Below are 18340 nucleotides of genomic sequence, written 5' to 3'. Positions count from 1 at the left end.
CATTGAACAGTAACACCCCATTCCTTCTTCCCCCGCGGCCCCTGGCAACCATTGTCGTTTCTGCCCCTATGATAAGCTTCCTCCAGGAACCTCATATAGAGGAATCACACAACATTTACCTTTTTGTGTCCGGCTTATTATTCCATTTAGCACAATGTCCTCAGGGTTCATCCGTGTAGAAGCATGGGTCAGAGTTTTATTCCTTTGCAAGGTCGAATAATATTTCATTCGCTCATTTGTTGATAGATGTGTGGGTTGTTTTCAACATTTGGTTGTTATGAGTAATGCATGAACATGGATGTCAGAATACCTATTTGCGTCCCTGCTTTCAGTTCTTTTGGGTAAAGATCCAGATGTAGAATTATTAGATCATGTGGTGAGCCTGTGTTTAATTTTTGGGGGGAACCGCCACACTGTTTTCCATAGTGGCTGCATGATTTTACATTCCCACCAGCAGCGCACAGGGAGAGAACAATAAATTTGAAGTCTGTCTTGGGGATGCATTTTTCAAAAGGTTTATGTTATTTATTTATTTTTGAGAGAAAGAGCAGGTGTGCACAAGCAGGGGAGGGACAGAGAGAGACACACACTCTCAGAATCCGAAGCAGGCCCCAGGTTCCGAGCTGTCGGCGCAGAGCCCCATGCGGGGCTAGAACTCGCGAACTGCGAGATCATGATCTGAGCCGAAGTCAGATGCTTAACTGACTGAGCCACCCAGGCGCCCCTCAGGGGTGCATTTTTGACAATCTTTTTATACTTTCTAAAACCTGAAGTTAGTCACAGACAAATATATATGGCGCTGTTAGTAAGTGGGTAATTAAGCGCTATGTCCAAGAGGAACAAGCTTGCTAATTGTGTTTACAGTGAAGCATATGAATAAATCAACTGGGTCGATACTGTATAGATAACTGTTAAGGTCAGTTGGAGGAGGGGCACATGGCTGGCTCAGCTGCTGAAGCATGCAACCCTTAATATCAGGGTCATGAGTTTGAGCCCCACATTGTGCGTAAAGTTTATTTAAGAAAAAGTCATTCAGGGGCGCCTGGGTGGCTCAGTCGGTTAAGCGTCCGACTTCGGCTCGGGTCATGATCTCGCGGCTCGTGAGTTTGAGCCTCGCATTGGGCTCTGTGCTGACAGCTCAGAGCCTGGAGCCTGTTTCAGATTCTGTGTCTCTCCATCTCTCGGCCCCTCCCCTGCTCATGCCCTGTGTCTCTCTGTCTTTCAATAATAAATAAATGTTAAAAAAAAAAATTTTTTTTTTTTTTACAAAAAAAAAAGTCATTCAGAGGAGCACCTAGGTGGCTCAGTCGGTTCAGTGTCCGACTCGGACTCAGGTCATGATCTCACGGTTCGTGAGTTCGAGCTCCATGTTGGGCTCTCTGCTGTCAGCACAGAGCCAGCTTCAGATCCTCTGTCTCCCTCTCTCTCTTCATCCCCCCCCCCCCAAAATAAATAAATATCAAAAAAGAAAAAGTCAGTTAGACCAATGGTCCCATCTTGGCCAGATATCAGCTTCTCAGAGGGGCCCTCTGGTCGCTGGCTTTCACATTAACCCTATTTTATTGCTTTCATAGTACTTCACACTGTCTGAAAATGGCATAATCTGAATAAAGAGTGTGTGTGAGGCTCATCAGTTCTTAAACTGCACAGGACAGTCCAAAACCTTCGTTTTAAAGTCTCCACATAGATAAAGGAACTTCTTTGCTACTTCAGTAGTTTTAGGGGAGAGAAGTTATTTAGAAAATGTGACCCTCTCTTCCTTCTTTCCTTAACACCTGACTCATCTCTGGAGTTTTCTGTCCTGGAGATCTGGGCCTTCCTACCACATCCTCCTTCCTTCCCGCCAGCCTCCCTCTTTGCAGCTACATCCGCAGAATATGCTCCTCTTGGCATCTTATAACAGAAGATACGACGTCGACTCGTGAGGTTCCTTTGGAAAGAAAATTCCCAGCCCGGACCGGCTCTTCCCGCCCCACGCATCACGTGTTGGTGAAGACACTCCCCGTGCATCTGACCTAGCCGTTTCTGAATCTTCATGCTCTTCATTGGCCACCAATAAAAAAAGGAGGGAGCTGCCTGAGCTCAAATGCACTCTACTTTGTACTTTTTTTTTTGAGTAGGCTGCATGTCCAGCGTGTGGAACCCAGCGTGGAACCCAGCGCGGGGCTTGAACTCACGACCCTGAGATCCAGACCTGAGCTGAGGTCAAGACTTGGGCGCTTAACTGACTGAGCCACCCGGACACCCCTACTTTGTACTCTTTTGACTTCACCCGTGCCCGTCTTTCTTGAGGAGATGCTCGGAAGGGGCCAGGATCCTTCATCCTTCCCACCTCGGTGATAGTGTTTCCCGTGGAGGCCCTTGTGAAGGCAGAGCACTCGAAGGGCCACTCTTCTGTCCTTCAGAATGGCTCCTGTGCCTCTCTGCTGTCAGAAAGCAGCTTTTAAAGAACTCCCGTCCCTCCTTTGGCCTTTCCTGGAATATCACGGTCTTGCCTCTTTGTCTAGTAAAGGGGGGTAGGACTGGTTCTTAAGCTGCAGACGGCGGGAGGGGGTGTAATGAGGTGACAGAAGATAATCACATAAAGTTAAGCATCACTTTTAAAAGCTTTCCTATTATAAGGGAATTCTCTCATAGTTTCATCTAATTGTTCCACACTGTTTTTGTTTTGTTTACATTTAAATCTTCGATCTAGTTGGGATTTTTCCTGGTATGGGATCCAACTCAGATTTTTGCATGTGGCCTAACCAGTCGTCCAGCCTCATTTACTCAATGTCGTGTTTCTTCTCCACGGATTTGAGAGGCTGCCTTTATCATACGTTAAAGTCCCAGAGTCATTATACGGATTCTTGTTTCCCTTCCACTCGTCTGTCTTTTCATGTGACACCTGCATCAAATTCTGAATTCACATGTCCTTTGAGTCTATTTCTAGAGTTACTGTGTTGTTTTGTTGGTCTTATTGTCAATTTATATTTTCATTCTTGAGATTTGGTAATAGGTTTTAACATCTGGCAAAGATAGTCCCTCTCCTCCCCACCCCTGATTTTAGTCAGTAATCTTAAGATTTTTTCAAGTTTTTTTTTTTTTTAGTAATCTCTACATCCAACATGGTGCTCAGACTCACAACCCCGAGATCAAGAGTCGCACGCTCCACTGACCGGGCCAGCCAGGCGCTCCTTAATGTTTATTTATTAAAAAAATTTTTTTTAATGTTTACTTATTTTTGAGAGAGACAGAGGGCGAGTAGGGGAGGGGCAGAGAGAGAGGGAGACACAGAATCCAAAGCAGGTTCCAGGCTCTAGGCTCTGAGCTGTCAGCACAAAGCCTGACTTACGAACTGCGAGATCATGACGTGAGCCGAAGTCAGACACTTAACCTACCGAGCCACCCAGGCGCCCGTTTTTGTACCGATAAAGACACACTTCGAGTGCACAATTTGCCAATTTTTAGTGATGCGCTTTGAATTCCTGGGTATCCAGATGAGGCAATCAGTGAACACGTCCCGTCTCCCAGCCACCTTCTCTCAGCCCCGATTTTGGCTAGAGTATCACTTCTGCACCGCTCTGTAAACTTGACGTTCTCTTTTCTCACCGTAATCGCCCCAGTAGTGTGAGACTTGCTATCAGGCGTTCATCCCCAGCCCTTTTGCTCCAGGGTTGCCTTCATCTCTTGGTTGACCGAAGCTCACCTCCTGGTAGTTTCTTCAAGAAGGGCTCCCAGGACCCACATTCTGTGACTTTGTGCAGATTCAGCGCTGTTTGCCTGCAGGCCTGATCCTTGGGGGTTTTGTTGAACGTGAGATCCCCGGCCTACCTTTGCTTTCCTGGGCTGCCTCGCGGCTCTTGCCGCCTGAGGCGCTGAATGTCCCCGTGGAGAAGTCTCAGCCCAGCTGGTTCTCCTCCCCCATGTGAGTGATTGGGGCCTTGTCGTCCCCTGTCTCGTCGCTAACCACTCTGGGCTGGTTTTCCTGACACCGCGCACCTTTCAAGGGTCCTTGTAGCTTCATCGGTTACACTTTTAGTGTTTGTCCTGTTCCTTGGTTTAGTTCTCTTTCCTCGCTAACTCCAGTTCTGTGCGTGTGGCCTCTCCTTTTGTCCGTTTCCGCCCTTCTCTTTAATCCCCTCATCTTCTCTGTCCCCTTCTTTTCACTGCTTTTCTCATTTGGGTCCCCCTTCCCCCTTTCTGAGCTTTCCCATCTGCCTCTTTTCCTTTGTGTCCTCATCTTGTCCTCTCGTCTCCAGACTTCCCCTGCCTCCCGGGGCCCTGCCACCACCGCTCCGGCTCTTTCTCGACCGTTCACTTCGCAGCCGGCCTTCCTACGGGCAGTTGCTTTGCTTAGTGTTGTCTTAACGCGTGACCTATGTCGCCTTCTCAGGAATAATTCCCATGATTAATGTGAGGGTCAGAGGCTCTCTCCTTCTCCGCTTCCCAGAAACAGACGCTCCCTGCATAGGTGGCTCATGTGGGTGATTCTGGTTGCAGCCTGACCTCCCAAAGCCAGCCCCGCTTGCCCAGGTCCCACATGCACTGTTGCTCTTGAGGGCGCGTCCCTTACCTTCAGGAAGTGACTTTCTGAGCTTATTGAGATCAGTTGCCCTTAGTCCCCCCCCCCACTCCCCCCGCACCCACTTTCCATGTTTATTCTCTTCACTTCCTGCCTCCTCGGCCTCTGCCCAGTCTCTGCTGTTTTTGGAAGCCCTTGTATGTATTTTGGTGTCTGCAGATTAATCTGCTCCCTAATCTCACTGCAAATGGAGTTTGGGTTCTGTTCATCTTCCCTGTTGCTTCTGAGCTCATTGCAGAACACACCAACCAGTTTTTCTGATTTTAAGGCAGCGGAAAAGCTTATGAGCTAGTGTCCTTGTTCAGAAGAGAACAACTACTAAAGTCATTTTAAAAACATGTCTTGGGTAGTGTTGGCTTGCCGAAAATAAACCAGGGCAGGGCGTCTGCCTGGAGGACCTTGTAGAAGAGTGGTGATGGCAGACCTCTGTGCTAGAACCTTGGGAAACCGTTGCAGGAAGCCGAGGACGCGCAGAACTCCTGGTCCTGGCCGCGTGGGGACATGCACCGGTCCCTGGAGACCTGGGGCCAGAGGGCAGGTGTAGGGGCCCACACACTACCAGCAGAGTGTGTGTTAGTGAGCATGAAATGTACCCTTATGTCTACCTGTGAGTTTAAATACAGTCTCAGCCAGTATTGACTGATGGCACGGCTGGAACCCGGGTTCTCCCTGAGGGATGTGTGGCAGATTTGATCATGTGCACATACGGAAATTTACCTTACCTTACAGAAACTCATAATCATGGAATCAAGCATCTAACTTTAAATAAATGATTTCTGGGGCGCCTGGGTGGCTCAGTCGGTTAAGCGGCCGACTTCGGCCCAGGTCATGATCTCATGAGCCCCGCGTCAGGGTCTGTGTTGACAGCTCAGAGCCTGGAGCCTGTTTCAGATTCTGTGTCTCCCTCTCTCTGACCCTCCCCCGTTCATGCTTTGTCTCTCTCTGTCTCAAAAATAAATAAACGTTAAAAAAAAAATAAACGATTTCTTAGCTTCAGTCATGAGAATGTCACTAGGACTTTGTATAATTATTTTACTAATTGTTTTCCCTGCTCTGGATGGATCTGCTCTTTTCTGGAGGTCTTAAGTTAGGTGTTAGGGATAATCAGCCTATCATCCTTATCAATAAATCATTGATTTACTTCTGTACCCTACAGAATTCCAAAAAAGAATTAAAGACAGCTTACAGAAACTGCACAAGGGTGCTCGCTTCGGTAGCACATATACTAAAATTGGAACGTTACGGAGATTAGCCAAAAAGAAAGAAAGAGAGAGAAAGAAAGGGAAGGGAGGGAAGGAAGGAAGGAAGGGAGAAAGAAAAGAAGAAAGAACAGAAAAAAGAAAGAAAAAAGAAAGGGGCACAAGGAAATTATAGCAAAAAAGAAAATAATGGGAGGGGAAAATGAGATGAAAGAACACAGATTGGGGGCGGGACAAACATCCAGTATTCTTTCTCTGAGCTTTTGACTCCAAGCTTCCAAGCAGGCAAGGCAGAGAGGGGGAGCCATAACCAGAGGGGTGAGGCAAACACAAATGTGTTGATCAGAGAGTGGTTCTTTTGGGAATTTCGGTTACAGGGAAATTTCCTTCTGGCTCATCAAGAGGACATTGTGTGGTATAAACAGTGTTGCCAACAACTTCCTGGCAGTGTTAACGTTCCCGACAGCCATTAATTTCTGATGACGCTTCTCCGACTGCTCGTGACTATGGGCCAGAGTCATTAAATCAACACACGGTTCAGTTCTGTGAGGATCAGAACAGTGGGATCCAGGCTAACGGCTCTCCACTGCTCTGGTTTGATCCTGGGATAGACTTCAGAGTCTCTCTGTTAAGGAAGGGAATGCATGTCTTTTCGGGGATCCTCCCGAATGACTTCTTTCACCCAAATGTTTGATAAGTACTGGGCGGTAGTTTGACAAGTTTCTGGAAGGTAGATACTTTGTATTACCGATGGGAGGTCCATTCTACTGCAGAGAAATTTTAGGGCTCTTTTAACTGCCCACTTGCTTCCAGTCATCTATATAGACACCTGGAAGTCCTTTTTGCAGAGGCCCTGTTATCTCGTCTGTCTTACTTAAAATCTAGTTAGATTATTAACACTATAGTGTGATGCATGAGATTATTATATAATCTTTTTTTTTAAAGCTTTTTAATTTATTTTTGAGAGAGAGAAAGAGCGTGAGTGGGGAAAGGGTAGAGAGAGAGAGTGAGAGAATATCCTGACGCGGGGCTCGAACTCATGAAACCATGAGATCACGACCTGAGCCGAAACCAAGAGCTGGATGCTTAACTAAGCCACCCAGGCACCCCTGAAAAGAGACTGAATTTTAGGGAAATTTCTCCGGCACCAATGAAAAACGTATTCATTCATTCACCAAATTTAATTGAGCACCTGTTAGGCATATGGCACCTTGGTGAGTTTTGGGGGTCATTGTGTTCCCTGTTGTTTTCCCTTGATTAGGATTTTCACATCCCCACCTGACTTCATTTCCCAGTGGAGAAACAGATATAGATGTGGGACCCGAATCTTTAAGTCTTAGAAATTCTGGGTGATTACCACATGGGTATGAGGTCTGACAACCAGATAATCAGAAGGAAAGGAAATCAGCCTGGTTTTTTTCTTTCTTTTTTTTTTTTTAACATTTTTTTTTATTTTTGTGAGACAGAGACAGAGCGCAAGCAGGGCAGAAAGAGAAGGAGACACAGAATCTGAAGCGGGCTCCAGGCTCTGAGCCGTCAGCACAGAGCCCAACGAGGGGCTCGAACTCACGAACCATGAGATCACGACCTGAGCTGAAGTCGGACACCTAACTGACTGAGCTACCCAGGCGCCCCAGAAATCCACGTGGTTTTTAAAAGTTTTGAGTATTCCTTGGCCTCTTCATTTTCATGAGTTTAAATTTTAGGGGAGCCTGGCTGGCTCAGTCAGTAGAGCGTGTGACTCCTGATCTCAGGGTTGTGAGTTGGAGCTCCGCATTGGGCATGGGACCTACTTTATTTATTTTTATTTTTTTAGTGTTTATTTTTGTGACAGAGAGAGAGAGAGAGCATGCGTGAGCAGGGGAGGGACAGAGAGAGAGGGAGACGCAGAATCTGAAGCCGGCTTCAGGCTCCGAGCTGTCAGCACAGAGCCCCACGTGGGGCTCAAACTCAGGGACTGGGAGACCGTGACCCGAGCCCAAGTTGGACACTTAACTGACTGAGCCACCCAGGTGCCCCAAGCTTGGAGCCCGCTTTGAAAACAAAGCTTAGTTCGTAAAAGATTTCACTCTGCTTTCCTTTCCTTTCCTCATCATTACAGGAGGTTGAGTACAAACTGAAGAAACGTGTTTTTCTTCCCTGTTTCAGATTTTGAGATCCAGAGCGAGGATGGGGAGAACTGCAATCAAGATGTGTTCGAGGGCGCGGAATCAGGGCAGATGTTGCCGGAGAGGCCCGACGGGGCGGGCACTCAGCGGCCTGACTGGGAAGGCGACTTGGAGAGAGACCGTGGCCCCCCGGGGGGCGCCGGGGAGGGGCCCCGGCCGGGGGCCGCAGGGAGGTGGCGGCCCAGGGCCGGGAGGTGGGACGGCTCATCGGCCTTCAGGGCACCTACCTGGGGGAGAAGCCCTACGAGTGTCCGCAGTGTGGGAAGACCTTCAGCCGGAAGTCCCACCTGATCACGCACGAGCGGACCCACACGGGGGAGAAGTACTACAAGTGCGGCGAGTGCGGGAAGAGCTTCAGCGACGGCTCCAACTTCAGCAGACACCAGACCACCCACACGGGGGAGAAGCCTTACAAATGCAGGGACTGCGGGCGGAGCTTCAGCCGGAGCGCCAACCTCATAACCCACCAGAGGATCCACACGGGGGAGAAGCCCTTCCAGTGCGCCGAGTGCGGCAAGAGCTTCAGCAGGAGCCCCAACCTCATCGCCCACCAGCGGACCCACACGGGGGAGAAGCCCTACTCGTGCCCCGAGTGCGGGAAGAGCTTCGGCAACCGCTCGAGCCTTAACACGCACCAGGGCATCCACACCGGCGAGAAGCCGTACGCGTGCAAGGAGTGCGGGGAGAGCTTCAGCTACAACTCCAACCTGATCCGGCACCAGCGCATCCACACGGGCGAGAAGCCCTACCGGTGCCCCGACTGCGGGCAGAGGTTCAGCCAGAGCTCGGCGCTCATCACGCACCGCAGGACGCACACCGGCGAGAAGCCCTACCGGTGCGGCGAGTGCGGCAAGAGCTTCAGCCGCAGCTCCAACCTGGCCACGCACCGCAGGACGCACCTGCCGGAGAAGCCCTACAAGTGCGGCGAGTGCGGCAAGAGCTTCAGCCAGAGCTCCAGCCTCATCGCGCACCAGGGCACGCACACGGGCGAGAAGCCCTACGAGTGCCTGACGTGCGGGGAGAGCTTCAGCTGGAGCTCCAACCTCGTCAAGCACCAGCGCATCCACACGGGCGAGAAGCCGCACCGCTGCGGCGACTGCGGCAAGAGCTTCGGCCAGCGCTCCCAGCTGGCGGCGCACCGGCGGACGCACACGGGCGAGAGGCCCTACCGGTGCGTCCTGTGCGGCAAGAGCTTCAGCCGCGGCTCGGTCCTCGTCATGCACCAGCGAGCCCACCTGGGCGACAAGCCGTACCGCTGCCCCGAGTGCGGGAAGGGCTTCAGCTGGAACTCGGTGCTCATCGTCCACCAGCGCACCCACACCGGGGAGAAGCCCTACAAGTGCCCCGACTGCGGCAAGGGCTTCAGCAACAGCTCCAACTTCATCACCCATCAGAGGACTCACGTGAAGGACAAGCTGGGCTGAGGCGGCACAAGGGCCCCGGGGCCCCGAGCTCCCTCCGGGAGAGCCATGCTCCCTAAGCGGTCTCTGGGGACTTTTGCGGGGACCTCGCCCTCCCCCGTCGCCATCTCTAACACACCTCGGTGGTCGCAGGCGAACCCCCAGAACAGGGCACAGGGACGGAGGGTCGGGTCTTCTCACTGCTTCCTTTGCAGGCGCGACTGGCGTCCTGCGTCCCGGTGCTCTGTGCCTCGGTCCCCTCTCTAGTGGGACGGGGTGGGGCGGGGGTGGGGTGTTTTGCATGTGGAACGGAAGACCGCGTGCCCCCAGCCCAGGCTGAGTCCTCGGAAATACGGTCCACAGGTGCTGGTGGTCTCGCCCCCACCTCGCTGGGTTGAGGTGCCTTGACCCCGAGCAGCTGGCACGCCAGGGCGCCCCGTCCAAACCCACTCTTCCTGGCGTGCGTCCTGGGCTTTGATGGCAGGTCAGGGTGGATGGGCTCGTCTAGCTCTGGGTCCTCCACGTGAAGGCAAAGGCCGTTTCTGTTTGTAGAAAGCGTCAGGAACACCTAAACACCAGGCTGTATGCCCTGGAACCAGCATCCTGGTAGGCTTTCCGTCGGTTAAGAGCTGAACAGGGCCTGCCAGGAAGGGTATAAACGGGGATGTACACATTTGCCCGTGTCTCTGCTTACTGTCCCGTGGGAAGTCGGCTGCCGGGGGAATGCACTGGTTTTTGTGGAGTTTTGGTTTTTGAGTGGGAAGTGAAGTCGGGGACCCCCACTGCCTACCCCTGGCCGATGGTGGTTTCTGTCTCATCCAGGGTGGAACAGCCCTGCACTCTTCAGGGGGGCCTGTGTCTTCACCCCCACAGATAAACAGCCCCCAGATCATCTCTCTGCACTGGCCATTCCCGTTCTTCTCTTTTTTATGTTCTATATGCAGAGATAGAATTCTGTCTGGTAGCTTTTGTATACTTTCATATTTTTAAGGAAGTGTTGATTTTGAGGACACACAGTCTGTGCCCCGGAGGGATGTGAGCTTGAATCAAGGGCTGTTCTAACAGGTGTCATCCTTGGTCTGGGGGTGCTACCAGCGCTTTGTGGTTGGGTCCTCGAGCCTCGAAACCGTAGAGACCAGGGGATGGTAGCAGGTCAGGGGGTTGTTATGAGGAAGGGGAGAGCAGATAAAGTGTTTCTGGGAAATGCGAAACCACCTCCTCCAGCGCATGGAGCCTGTGCTCACCACGGGCCTTGGTTCTTAGAGAACGGATGCTCAACATTGCCTAATAAAATAGTCTCATTCTTTGCCTGTGTCTGCCTTCTGATGTGGACCAGACTATTAGCAAACCCACACACCTCACTTCCCACCCACTCACCTCCTGCCCTAGGCCAAAAGTGGCCCAAGACCTTCAGGGAGTCAAAGTCAGTGGCTTCAAAGAACACACCTTTGGGTGAGCCAAGATCTGTGTGCTTGACCGGTGCACACACCTGTCCACCGTCCTTTGCCGACTCTGCATCCGGTCTGTCAACCAAGATGGAGTGGCAGGTTTGGCTAAGAAGCCAGCGGCCTCCTAAGGAGGCTGTTGGGAATCATCTCTATCCAGAATCAACTAGATTAGACACAAGGAGGACGTTTCTAAACTAGGCAGTGATGGTTGTGAAACCAAGCCACGTAGGCCATGAAATCCCCATCATTCACTTATTTGGCAAACATTGAGGACTTAAGTACCATCACGGTGTTGGGTACTAGGTTCTAGGAAAACTCCATAAAGTTTCCGTAGGAGGAATAATCCCACCTGTCCGGATGGATAGGGTGGCTTTCCAGCTGATACCAAATTCTGGGATTTGGGTCGTAGAAGATACTAGCATTCTCTTCCTCTAAGTCTCAAGAAAAGAGCTGATATTAAGCTTTGCAAAACTTTTTTTTTTTTTTTACTCCTCTCTACCTAGCAGGGACACAAAATATCTTAGGAAAAAAAGGGACAGAAGATCAGGTTGGGAGATGACAGTCTGTGGTCCTAGAAAGCTTGAGAGTCCGTCACTTCCTGTCCTGCCTGCCCCTGGAGCGGATCTGTGGAGGCAGAGGGGGCTTAGCATGCACTGGCCTTCGTGCGGCTCCGTGTGGGATGCAAGGGCACAGCCTTCTTCCCTGGAAGACGTCAGGAAGCCCCAGGCCCCTTGGGGGGACTACTTCGGCCCCCCAGCAGATTTCCTTCGGCCATGTCTTTGCCTGTGATTCAGTCACACCTCTGTAACAAAGGCTATTTCCCCTGAATGTACATGCATTTAGGGATTGAGGTTTTGTCATGTTTGTTTCATGGGAACAGCCTTGGGACAGTTACAAATTTAGGGACAAATTTCAAATTAGAATAAATGGTGAAAAAAAAAAAAGCAATTGCTTCACCCTCGGGGAGTCCCCCATGTCCAACTCAGCAGGTCCTCTCCGTGACTTGCTCACTCCCCTCTCCTGGGCCCTCAGGGGCCTCCTTGCACGCTTAGGCCGCTTAGGCCGTTCCCAGACCCAGCTTGGCTCACCTTCCCTGAGAACCCCGAACCTGTCCGGTGTGGCCTCCCTCAGCGTCCCGGCCCCAGAGCAACAAGCTTGTCCGTGGCACCCTCACTTCCTCCAGGCTCAGCCAAGAGCCACCGTTCAGGGTAGCAGTAAACCATCTCCACCTGCGCCAGCGGCCGCTGCTCTCCCGGTCAGGGCCTCGCCCCCTCAGTCACTCCCCCACCCCTGCTTTCCAGTCTCCTAGAGCCTTAGACCCAGCATGTCCAGGAGGCCCCCTCCCTACCGGCCTCCCTTGTGTTTGCTCTGTGAGTAGCACTGCCATCGCGTGGCCCCACTCAACCCCAAACCTGGGAGTCACCCAAGACTCCTTCCTCCCTCCCTCCCTCCCTCCGAGCCGGTCGGGACCGGAGCCCTGCAAGTTCTGCCTATTTAACATCTCTCCCGGCTCCCGCCTCACCCCACCCCCAGGGCATAGTTCATACCCTTCCGCTTGCAATAGCCCGCAGGCTCCCTCCCTGCCTCCTCCTTCATCCTCAACTGTAGCCAGCCTGAGTGTGAGCCCTTCACTACCCAGTTTAACCCCCCCAGGGCTCCCCATCCTACAGAAAGGCTGTGTTCCTTGGAGCACAGGTGAAGTCTTCCTGACGGGCCTCTGAGGAACCTCTGTACCCTGACCATCCTCGCCCCTGGCCGCTCCCCTTGAATGTGCTCCACAGGGCCTGCCTTGTCTTCCCGCTGTCCCCTGTTCTGTTCTGGGATGCCTGGCCTCCCGAGGGCACACCTGCACATTTCTGAAAACTCAGTCTGGGTACCGTCTCCTTCGTGAGGCCTTCCCTGCTCTTCTCTGGCAGACCTCACCCTGCGTCCTGCACCCAAGGACTGTCCAACCTCAGAGCCTCAGACATGATTCTGCCCCTCTGCCTTCTATGTGTTATGATCACACCTGTACTGATCTCTGGCACCCAGCTCAGGACTTGGTATGTGGTAGGAACTCACTTTTTGCTAACTGAGTTCCTTTCTCGGAGATATACAGAAATGCAAGAGGCAGGGGGAGCCCGAAACTCTGACCTGGAAAATGGACTCAGTTCCCCACACTTCCCTTTGATACGATGATAAATACACGTTAGTGAGTTTTAACTTCAGTGCCTCTTGCCTAAGTTAGGATTGACTGCTATTGGTGAATGAAGTCACAGCCGAAGGCATCTATAAAAATCAACTAACCAGGTCACCTGGCTGCCTTAGTCAGCGGAGTGTGCAATTCTTGATCTCAGGGTTGTAAGTTCGAGCCCCACGTTGGGTGCAGAGATTACTTAAAATAAAATCTTGGGACACCTGGGTGGCTCAGTTGGTTGAGTGTCCAACTCTTGATTTTGGCTCAGGTCATGATGTAACAGTTTGTGAGATCAAGCCTTACATCGGGCTTCCCGCTGGGTGTTGAGCCAAAGATTCTCTTTCTTTCTCTCTCTCTCTGCCCCTCTTCCTCGATTGTGTACTCACTCCCTCTTAAAAAAAATTTTTGTTTAAATCCTTAAAAAAAACGAGCACCTGTGCGGCTCAGTCGGTTAAGCCTCCAACTCTTGACTTCAGCTCAGGTCATGATTTTACGGTCATGAGCTCAAGCCCTTCATCAGGCTCTGCACTGATTGTGGGGCCTGCGTAAGATTCTTTCTCCCTCTCTGCTCCTCCCCTGCTAGCACTCATGAGCGTGTGCTGTCTCTCTAAAAATAAACCCATAAATAAATATTAAATTAAATAATCTAAACATAAAAAAACCCCAAACTAACCAGTATCCTAATGAAACAACTCGTATTTTTGAAATGTCACAGGTGTCAGAAGCCAGTGGGAAACTAGGCATTTTCTTTCCTGTAGCTGAGTCTAGTACACAATGTTTCTCTTGTCTGGACAAGCAATGTATCTTATCAAGAGAGTGTATCTTATCTCACTCTTACCCTTTGATCCTAGTGCGTTTATATGACATATTCTGAGAACCGCCCCCCCCCCCATTTTAATATATACATTTAAAAAAAATTTTTTTTTTTTAATGTTCATTTATTTTTGAGAGAGAGACAGAATGTGAGCAGGGGAGGGGCAGAGAGAGAGGGAGACACAGAATCCAAAGCAGGCTCCAGGCTCTGAGCTGTGAGCACAGAGCCCAACGTGGGGCTTGAACCCACAAACCAGGAGATCATGACCTGAGATGAAGTCGGATGCTTAACCGACTGAGCCGCCCAGGTGCCCCTATATATCCATTTTAAAATACAAAACACAGGTAAGTGCACAAAAGTGTATGCTCATGGCACTCTTACAAACTGGACACACCCATGTAACCAGCACCCAGATCAAGAAACAGCACCGCCACATCCCAGAGGCCCCTCAGGTCCACGCCCAGCAGTACTTTGTCACCCTGTCCCTGTTCTCATGTTTGGCACGGTAAAGGGAGTGTTGGGAGCTGGACAGACCTGGTTCTAGACACTTGGGCCACCAATCACAACCCCCCCCCCCCGCACCGACTTTTAGTAGACATTTTACAATATGAGGCAAGTCATAAAGAGACTTCTTTTTTTCATGGAATTTTTCTTCCCTTTGGGTTGCGTTTTTATACTTTATGATAAGCCACACTAGCCTACAGCAACAACCCAGGGAGCAGCTGCTGTGCACAGGCTCTGTGCTACGTTCTACACGTACGCCTCACTTGATCTTGACAACCCTGTGAGGTAGGTCCGTATCCCCGCTTCGGGGCTGGGGGAGTGGAGGCTCAGAGGGGAATCCGGTGCGTAACCTGCCCGGCACCTGCTGCTTTATTTCACTGTGTTATTAAAGCCCTGAGAAGTACCCATGGGAAAAAATGGAGAAAAGAACCAAACACTGAAATGCAAACAACACCGGCTACGAGGCTTCCCTGTAGCTGGTAGCAAGAAGATCCCACAACTGGAATTGGTCCTGCCTTGCACGGCGCCACGTGACCGGTGGTGGCTCTTCCCAGCCCCTTATCCCTGACTTTGCAGTCCTGTCTCCTCACAGGGAGCTCAGCAGGGACCCAGGGTGCTGGGCTCGCACTCACAGTCCCTCCGGGACAGCCCTGGAGTTTTTTCACACGCACGGCCATTTTAACCTCCCCTGTTGCCCGGGCGGGCCCTGTTAAGTATTTTCAAATTTCTGGACAGAATATTAGGGCCCTTCCTTTTTCTACTCTCATGATTTGATAACATAGCCCCAGGCCCCAGAGGAAGTGGAAGTAGGACTGTATGGACAATGGTCAGATTTTGAGACAGAGGATTTCCTCGCCTGGTGGGGGGTGACGGCTGGTGGCGAATCCCCTTTGGCTCTCCACCCAGTCACTGGTGCAACTGGGCTCATGCCTCTGGTGTCAGCAGGGGCTGTGGCTCTAGGGCCTACCTGCCCCCGGTTCCCCCTCTCCTGCTGGCTCTTCCCAGTGTCCCAGCTCTGAGAACTCTCCATCCCTTCGCAGGCCCGAGCCAGCTGTGGAACGGCTGTGGGGTGGGGAGTCCGGCTCCAAGGAAACACCACCCGGGCCCCTGGAGCTCCCAGGCCCTGGCAGACACAGCGTCTCCACTGCCTGTTTACACTGTTGGCGTCTGAGGGCAGGCGTGCCCGCCAGGAGGCCTCAGCGGGGGCACCTTTGGCCAATTGACCGCAGAGTTCTGGTCCCCAGCCTTTCTGGTGCAGAGACTGGATTTCCCCAGTTACCCAGAGGTGACCGGACCCTGGGTGGCAGGCTCCTGCTAACTCAATTTCCAAGAGACCAAGAGAATCTAGAACTCCAATTATTAATTTATGGTGGGGGATCTCCTATCACAAGCCTCCTTCAGAGCACCCCTTATTCCTGGTCTTGAGTGACTGCAATGGTGGCTTTGTGATTACAGAGTGCTTGAGCAGCCGGACAGGAAAGGAAGCGGTCATGTGAGGGACAGGCAGACGCCAGCCATGAGCCCCTCCGGGGACAGATGCCGGGCTTCAAAACCACTTGTTATCCGTGTCCCCCCAGGCTGTCTGCTCAGCGCCCAAGATGGCCTTGTTAACTCTGCCAGGTTTCCCTGTTGGACAGGTCTCCTTGCGCAGGTAAGTTAGTATCACTGGTTAAATGAGTTGGATGGATGGTCCAGTGGGCCTAGGGAACATAGTCTCCACTCATTATATGTGGCTGTCATCTGTCGAATTCCTGGAGGAGAAGCTTTTATCTCCTTCACCTGGAAATCCTTGTCCCCTTATGCACTGCTTCTAAACACCTCTGTGCAATGTTTTTCTAAATACATCAGGGATCCAGAAACCAAACGCTTGCTGAAACTGACGTACAGCCATTTGCCGCTCCTAGCTGTCCCAAATGGTGCTGCCTTCAGAGTTACTGGCTCCTGTGTCTCCCTCCCACTCGTGTCCTGGCGTCTGTGGCATAGTGGATGGTGGGTTGCGAGCCAAAGAGACCTGTTGGGCGTCTGGGTGGCTCAGCTGGTCGAATGATGGACTCCTGATTTTGGCTCAGGCCGTGATCTCGCTGTTCTCGGGATCAGGCCTTGCTTCCGGTTCTGCACGGACAGTGTGGAGCCTGCTTGGGGTTCTCTCTCTCTCTCTCTCTCTCTCTCTCTCTCTCCCCCCTCTCTGCCCCTCCCCCCAAAGCATGCTCTTTGTCTCTCTCTCTCTCAAAATAAACTTAAAAAACCTAGAGACCTGCCAGACCTGGTTCTAGACACACCTGTGCCACTAACCAGCATTATGATGAGGCAAATCACTTCCGGAAGCCTCATTTCCACATCTGCAAAACTGATGACAGTGCTTGCTGTGCCCACTCCAGAAGGCTGCTTGGAGGAGGTCGGTCACTCTGTATGGCAGAGAACACTAAAATCCTATCCGTGGTAATATTGCTAACTCTGACCTAGACGTAGCCTGCTTTCACCAAAAAACGCACCTGTCTAGGTTTCTGAGGACAACTGTCCTCTGAGGGACCAGGAGGCCACAAGTGGGAAAGTATCTCATGTGTGTAGACTTTTGGGGGTCCTTTAGTCCCATTCTTTGAGGGGCGTGGCCCACAGCTTGAGGACACGTATGCGTGTCTTCTCCCTTCAAGTACTGGATGTGGTGTTGATGGTCGATATGACTTGTGTTTGGGGCTACACTCTCCCTGCTTGATTTAGCTTCCAGTGAAAGTTCCATGTGCTCAGGAGCTCCCTGAGTTAAGGTAACAGGGCAGGGACGTGGATTAGTAATTTTCAATTTTCTTCTTTTTTTTTTAAACAGAGGAGGGGCGCCTGGGTGGCTCAGTCGGTTAAGCGGCCAACTTCGGCTCAGGTCATGATCTCGCGGTCTGTGAGTTCGAGCCCCGCGTCGGGCTCTGTGCTGACCGCTCAGAGCCTGGAGCCTGTTTCAGATTCTGTGTCTCCCTCTCTCTGACCCTCCCCCGTTCATGCTCTGTCTCTCTCTGTCTCAAAAAATAAATAAACGTTAAAAAAAACCAACAACAACAGAGGAAACTCTTTTCAAGGGAAATCTTAAACTAATAGAAAATGTGTAAAAGCAAAGCTTCTCCGTGACTTGCTGGTGGGAACCCAAAGCCTTCTCCTGGCCCAGACTCACAATTGGACTTAGGGCTTTCTGGAAAGCCCCTCTTGCCATCCTGTGTTTCCCTTGCCTGCCCCTCCCCCCCCCCCAAGGCTGCCCCTTCTGTGGGAATAATCAGCTTCACCCACCTTTAATTGAATTTTGGACCTTTCATCTGTTAAAGAGGGAGTGAGGCCTACTATGCAGGATTCATTATCAGATCCAAACCAGAGAAAATATGCAATGTAAGTGCTCAATAAAATGCAATTTCCTGCCCCCTTCCCCTGAGGCCGCACCTTCTACCCTCTTGGGCTCTCCCAGTCGCTCTCCAGTATTTCTTTCCAGCCACATTCTTTGAAGGCACCTTTGAGCACTTACCACACTGCATTGGAGATATGTGGGTTGTTCAGGGCAGCATTTTAAAATTGCATCCACCAGAGGCGCCTGGCTGGCTCAGTCATTGGAGCATGCCACTCTTGATCTCGGGTCATGAGTTTGAGCCCCAAGTGGGACCTAGAGATACAAAAAATAAATTAAAAAATAAATACATAAAAATGCATCCTCTGCTGGCCTGCATTCCTTAGGAGGAGGGAGTGTTTGGCTTGGGCCAAAGTTAATGTTCCACGGCTGATTGTTGGAATGAATAAGCGTCAATAGTATTCATCCTGTCAAAGTATTCACCTTAAATCTCCCAGGGCTGTGCACGCAGGAAATGAGGGTGTGTGGCGGACGTGTGTGTGCGCGGAGGGGTGGTGGTGGTGGTAAAGCACTGCCATAGTGGACAACCATGCCGGAAAAGTACTTTCTTAAGTGGCGAAAAATCTGAATTGGAGTCTCGGCGGCGCACTCGCAGACCCCGGGCCCCCAAAGGCTCTCCCTCTCTCTCACTCAGGGCCCCCAGCAGTCGAGGAGCGGGTAGGACCACACCACCTCCGCTGGGTCTGCT

At 51.4% G+C, this 18340-nt stretch overlaps 1 protein-coding gene and 1 long non-coding RNA gene across 2 annotated transcripts in view; one reads left to right on the top strand and one right to left on the bottom strand.

Moving 5' to 3' along the window:
- The window catches only part of ZSCAN2 (zinc finger and SCAN domain containing 2), a 20408-nt gene extending 9763 nt beyond the window's left edge, over positions 1-10645 (top strand). The window contains 2 exon segments of the mRNA XM_042988000.1: positions 7912-8063; positions 8066-10645. Coding sequence (XP_042843934.1) covers positions 7912-8063; positions 8066-9355 — 1442 coding nt within the window. The 3' untranslated portion in view covers positions 9356-10645.
- Positions 9894-18340, bottom strand: LOC122239365. Its single transcript, XR_006218358.1, has 3 exons — positions 18076-18340; positions 17773-17907; positions 9894-9971 (listed from the first exon to the last, which is right to left on the bottom strand). It is a non-coding gene; the product is annotated as an uncharacterized LOC122239365 (long non-coding RNA).

This window comes from Panthera tigris, chromosome B3 (genome assembly GCF_018350195.1).
Source record: "Panthera tigris isolate Pti1 chromosome B3, P.tigris_Pti1_mat1.1, whole genome shotgun sequence".
Lineage (NCBI taxonomy): Eukaryota > Metazoa > Chordata > Mammalia > Carnivora > Felidae > Panthera > Panthera tigris.
Note: the sequence above shows the minus strand (reverse complement) of the source record. Positions and strands in the feature narration are given on the sequence as shown.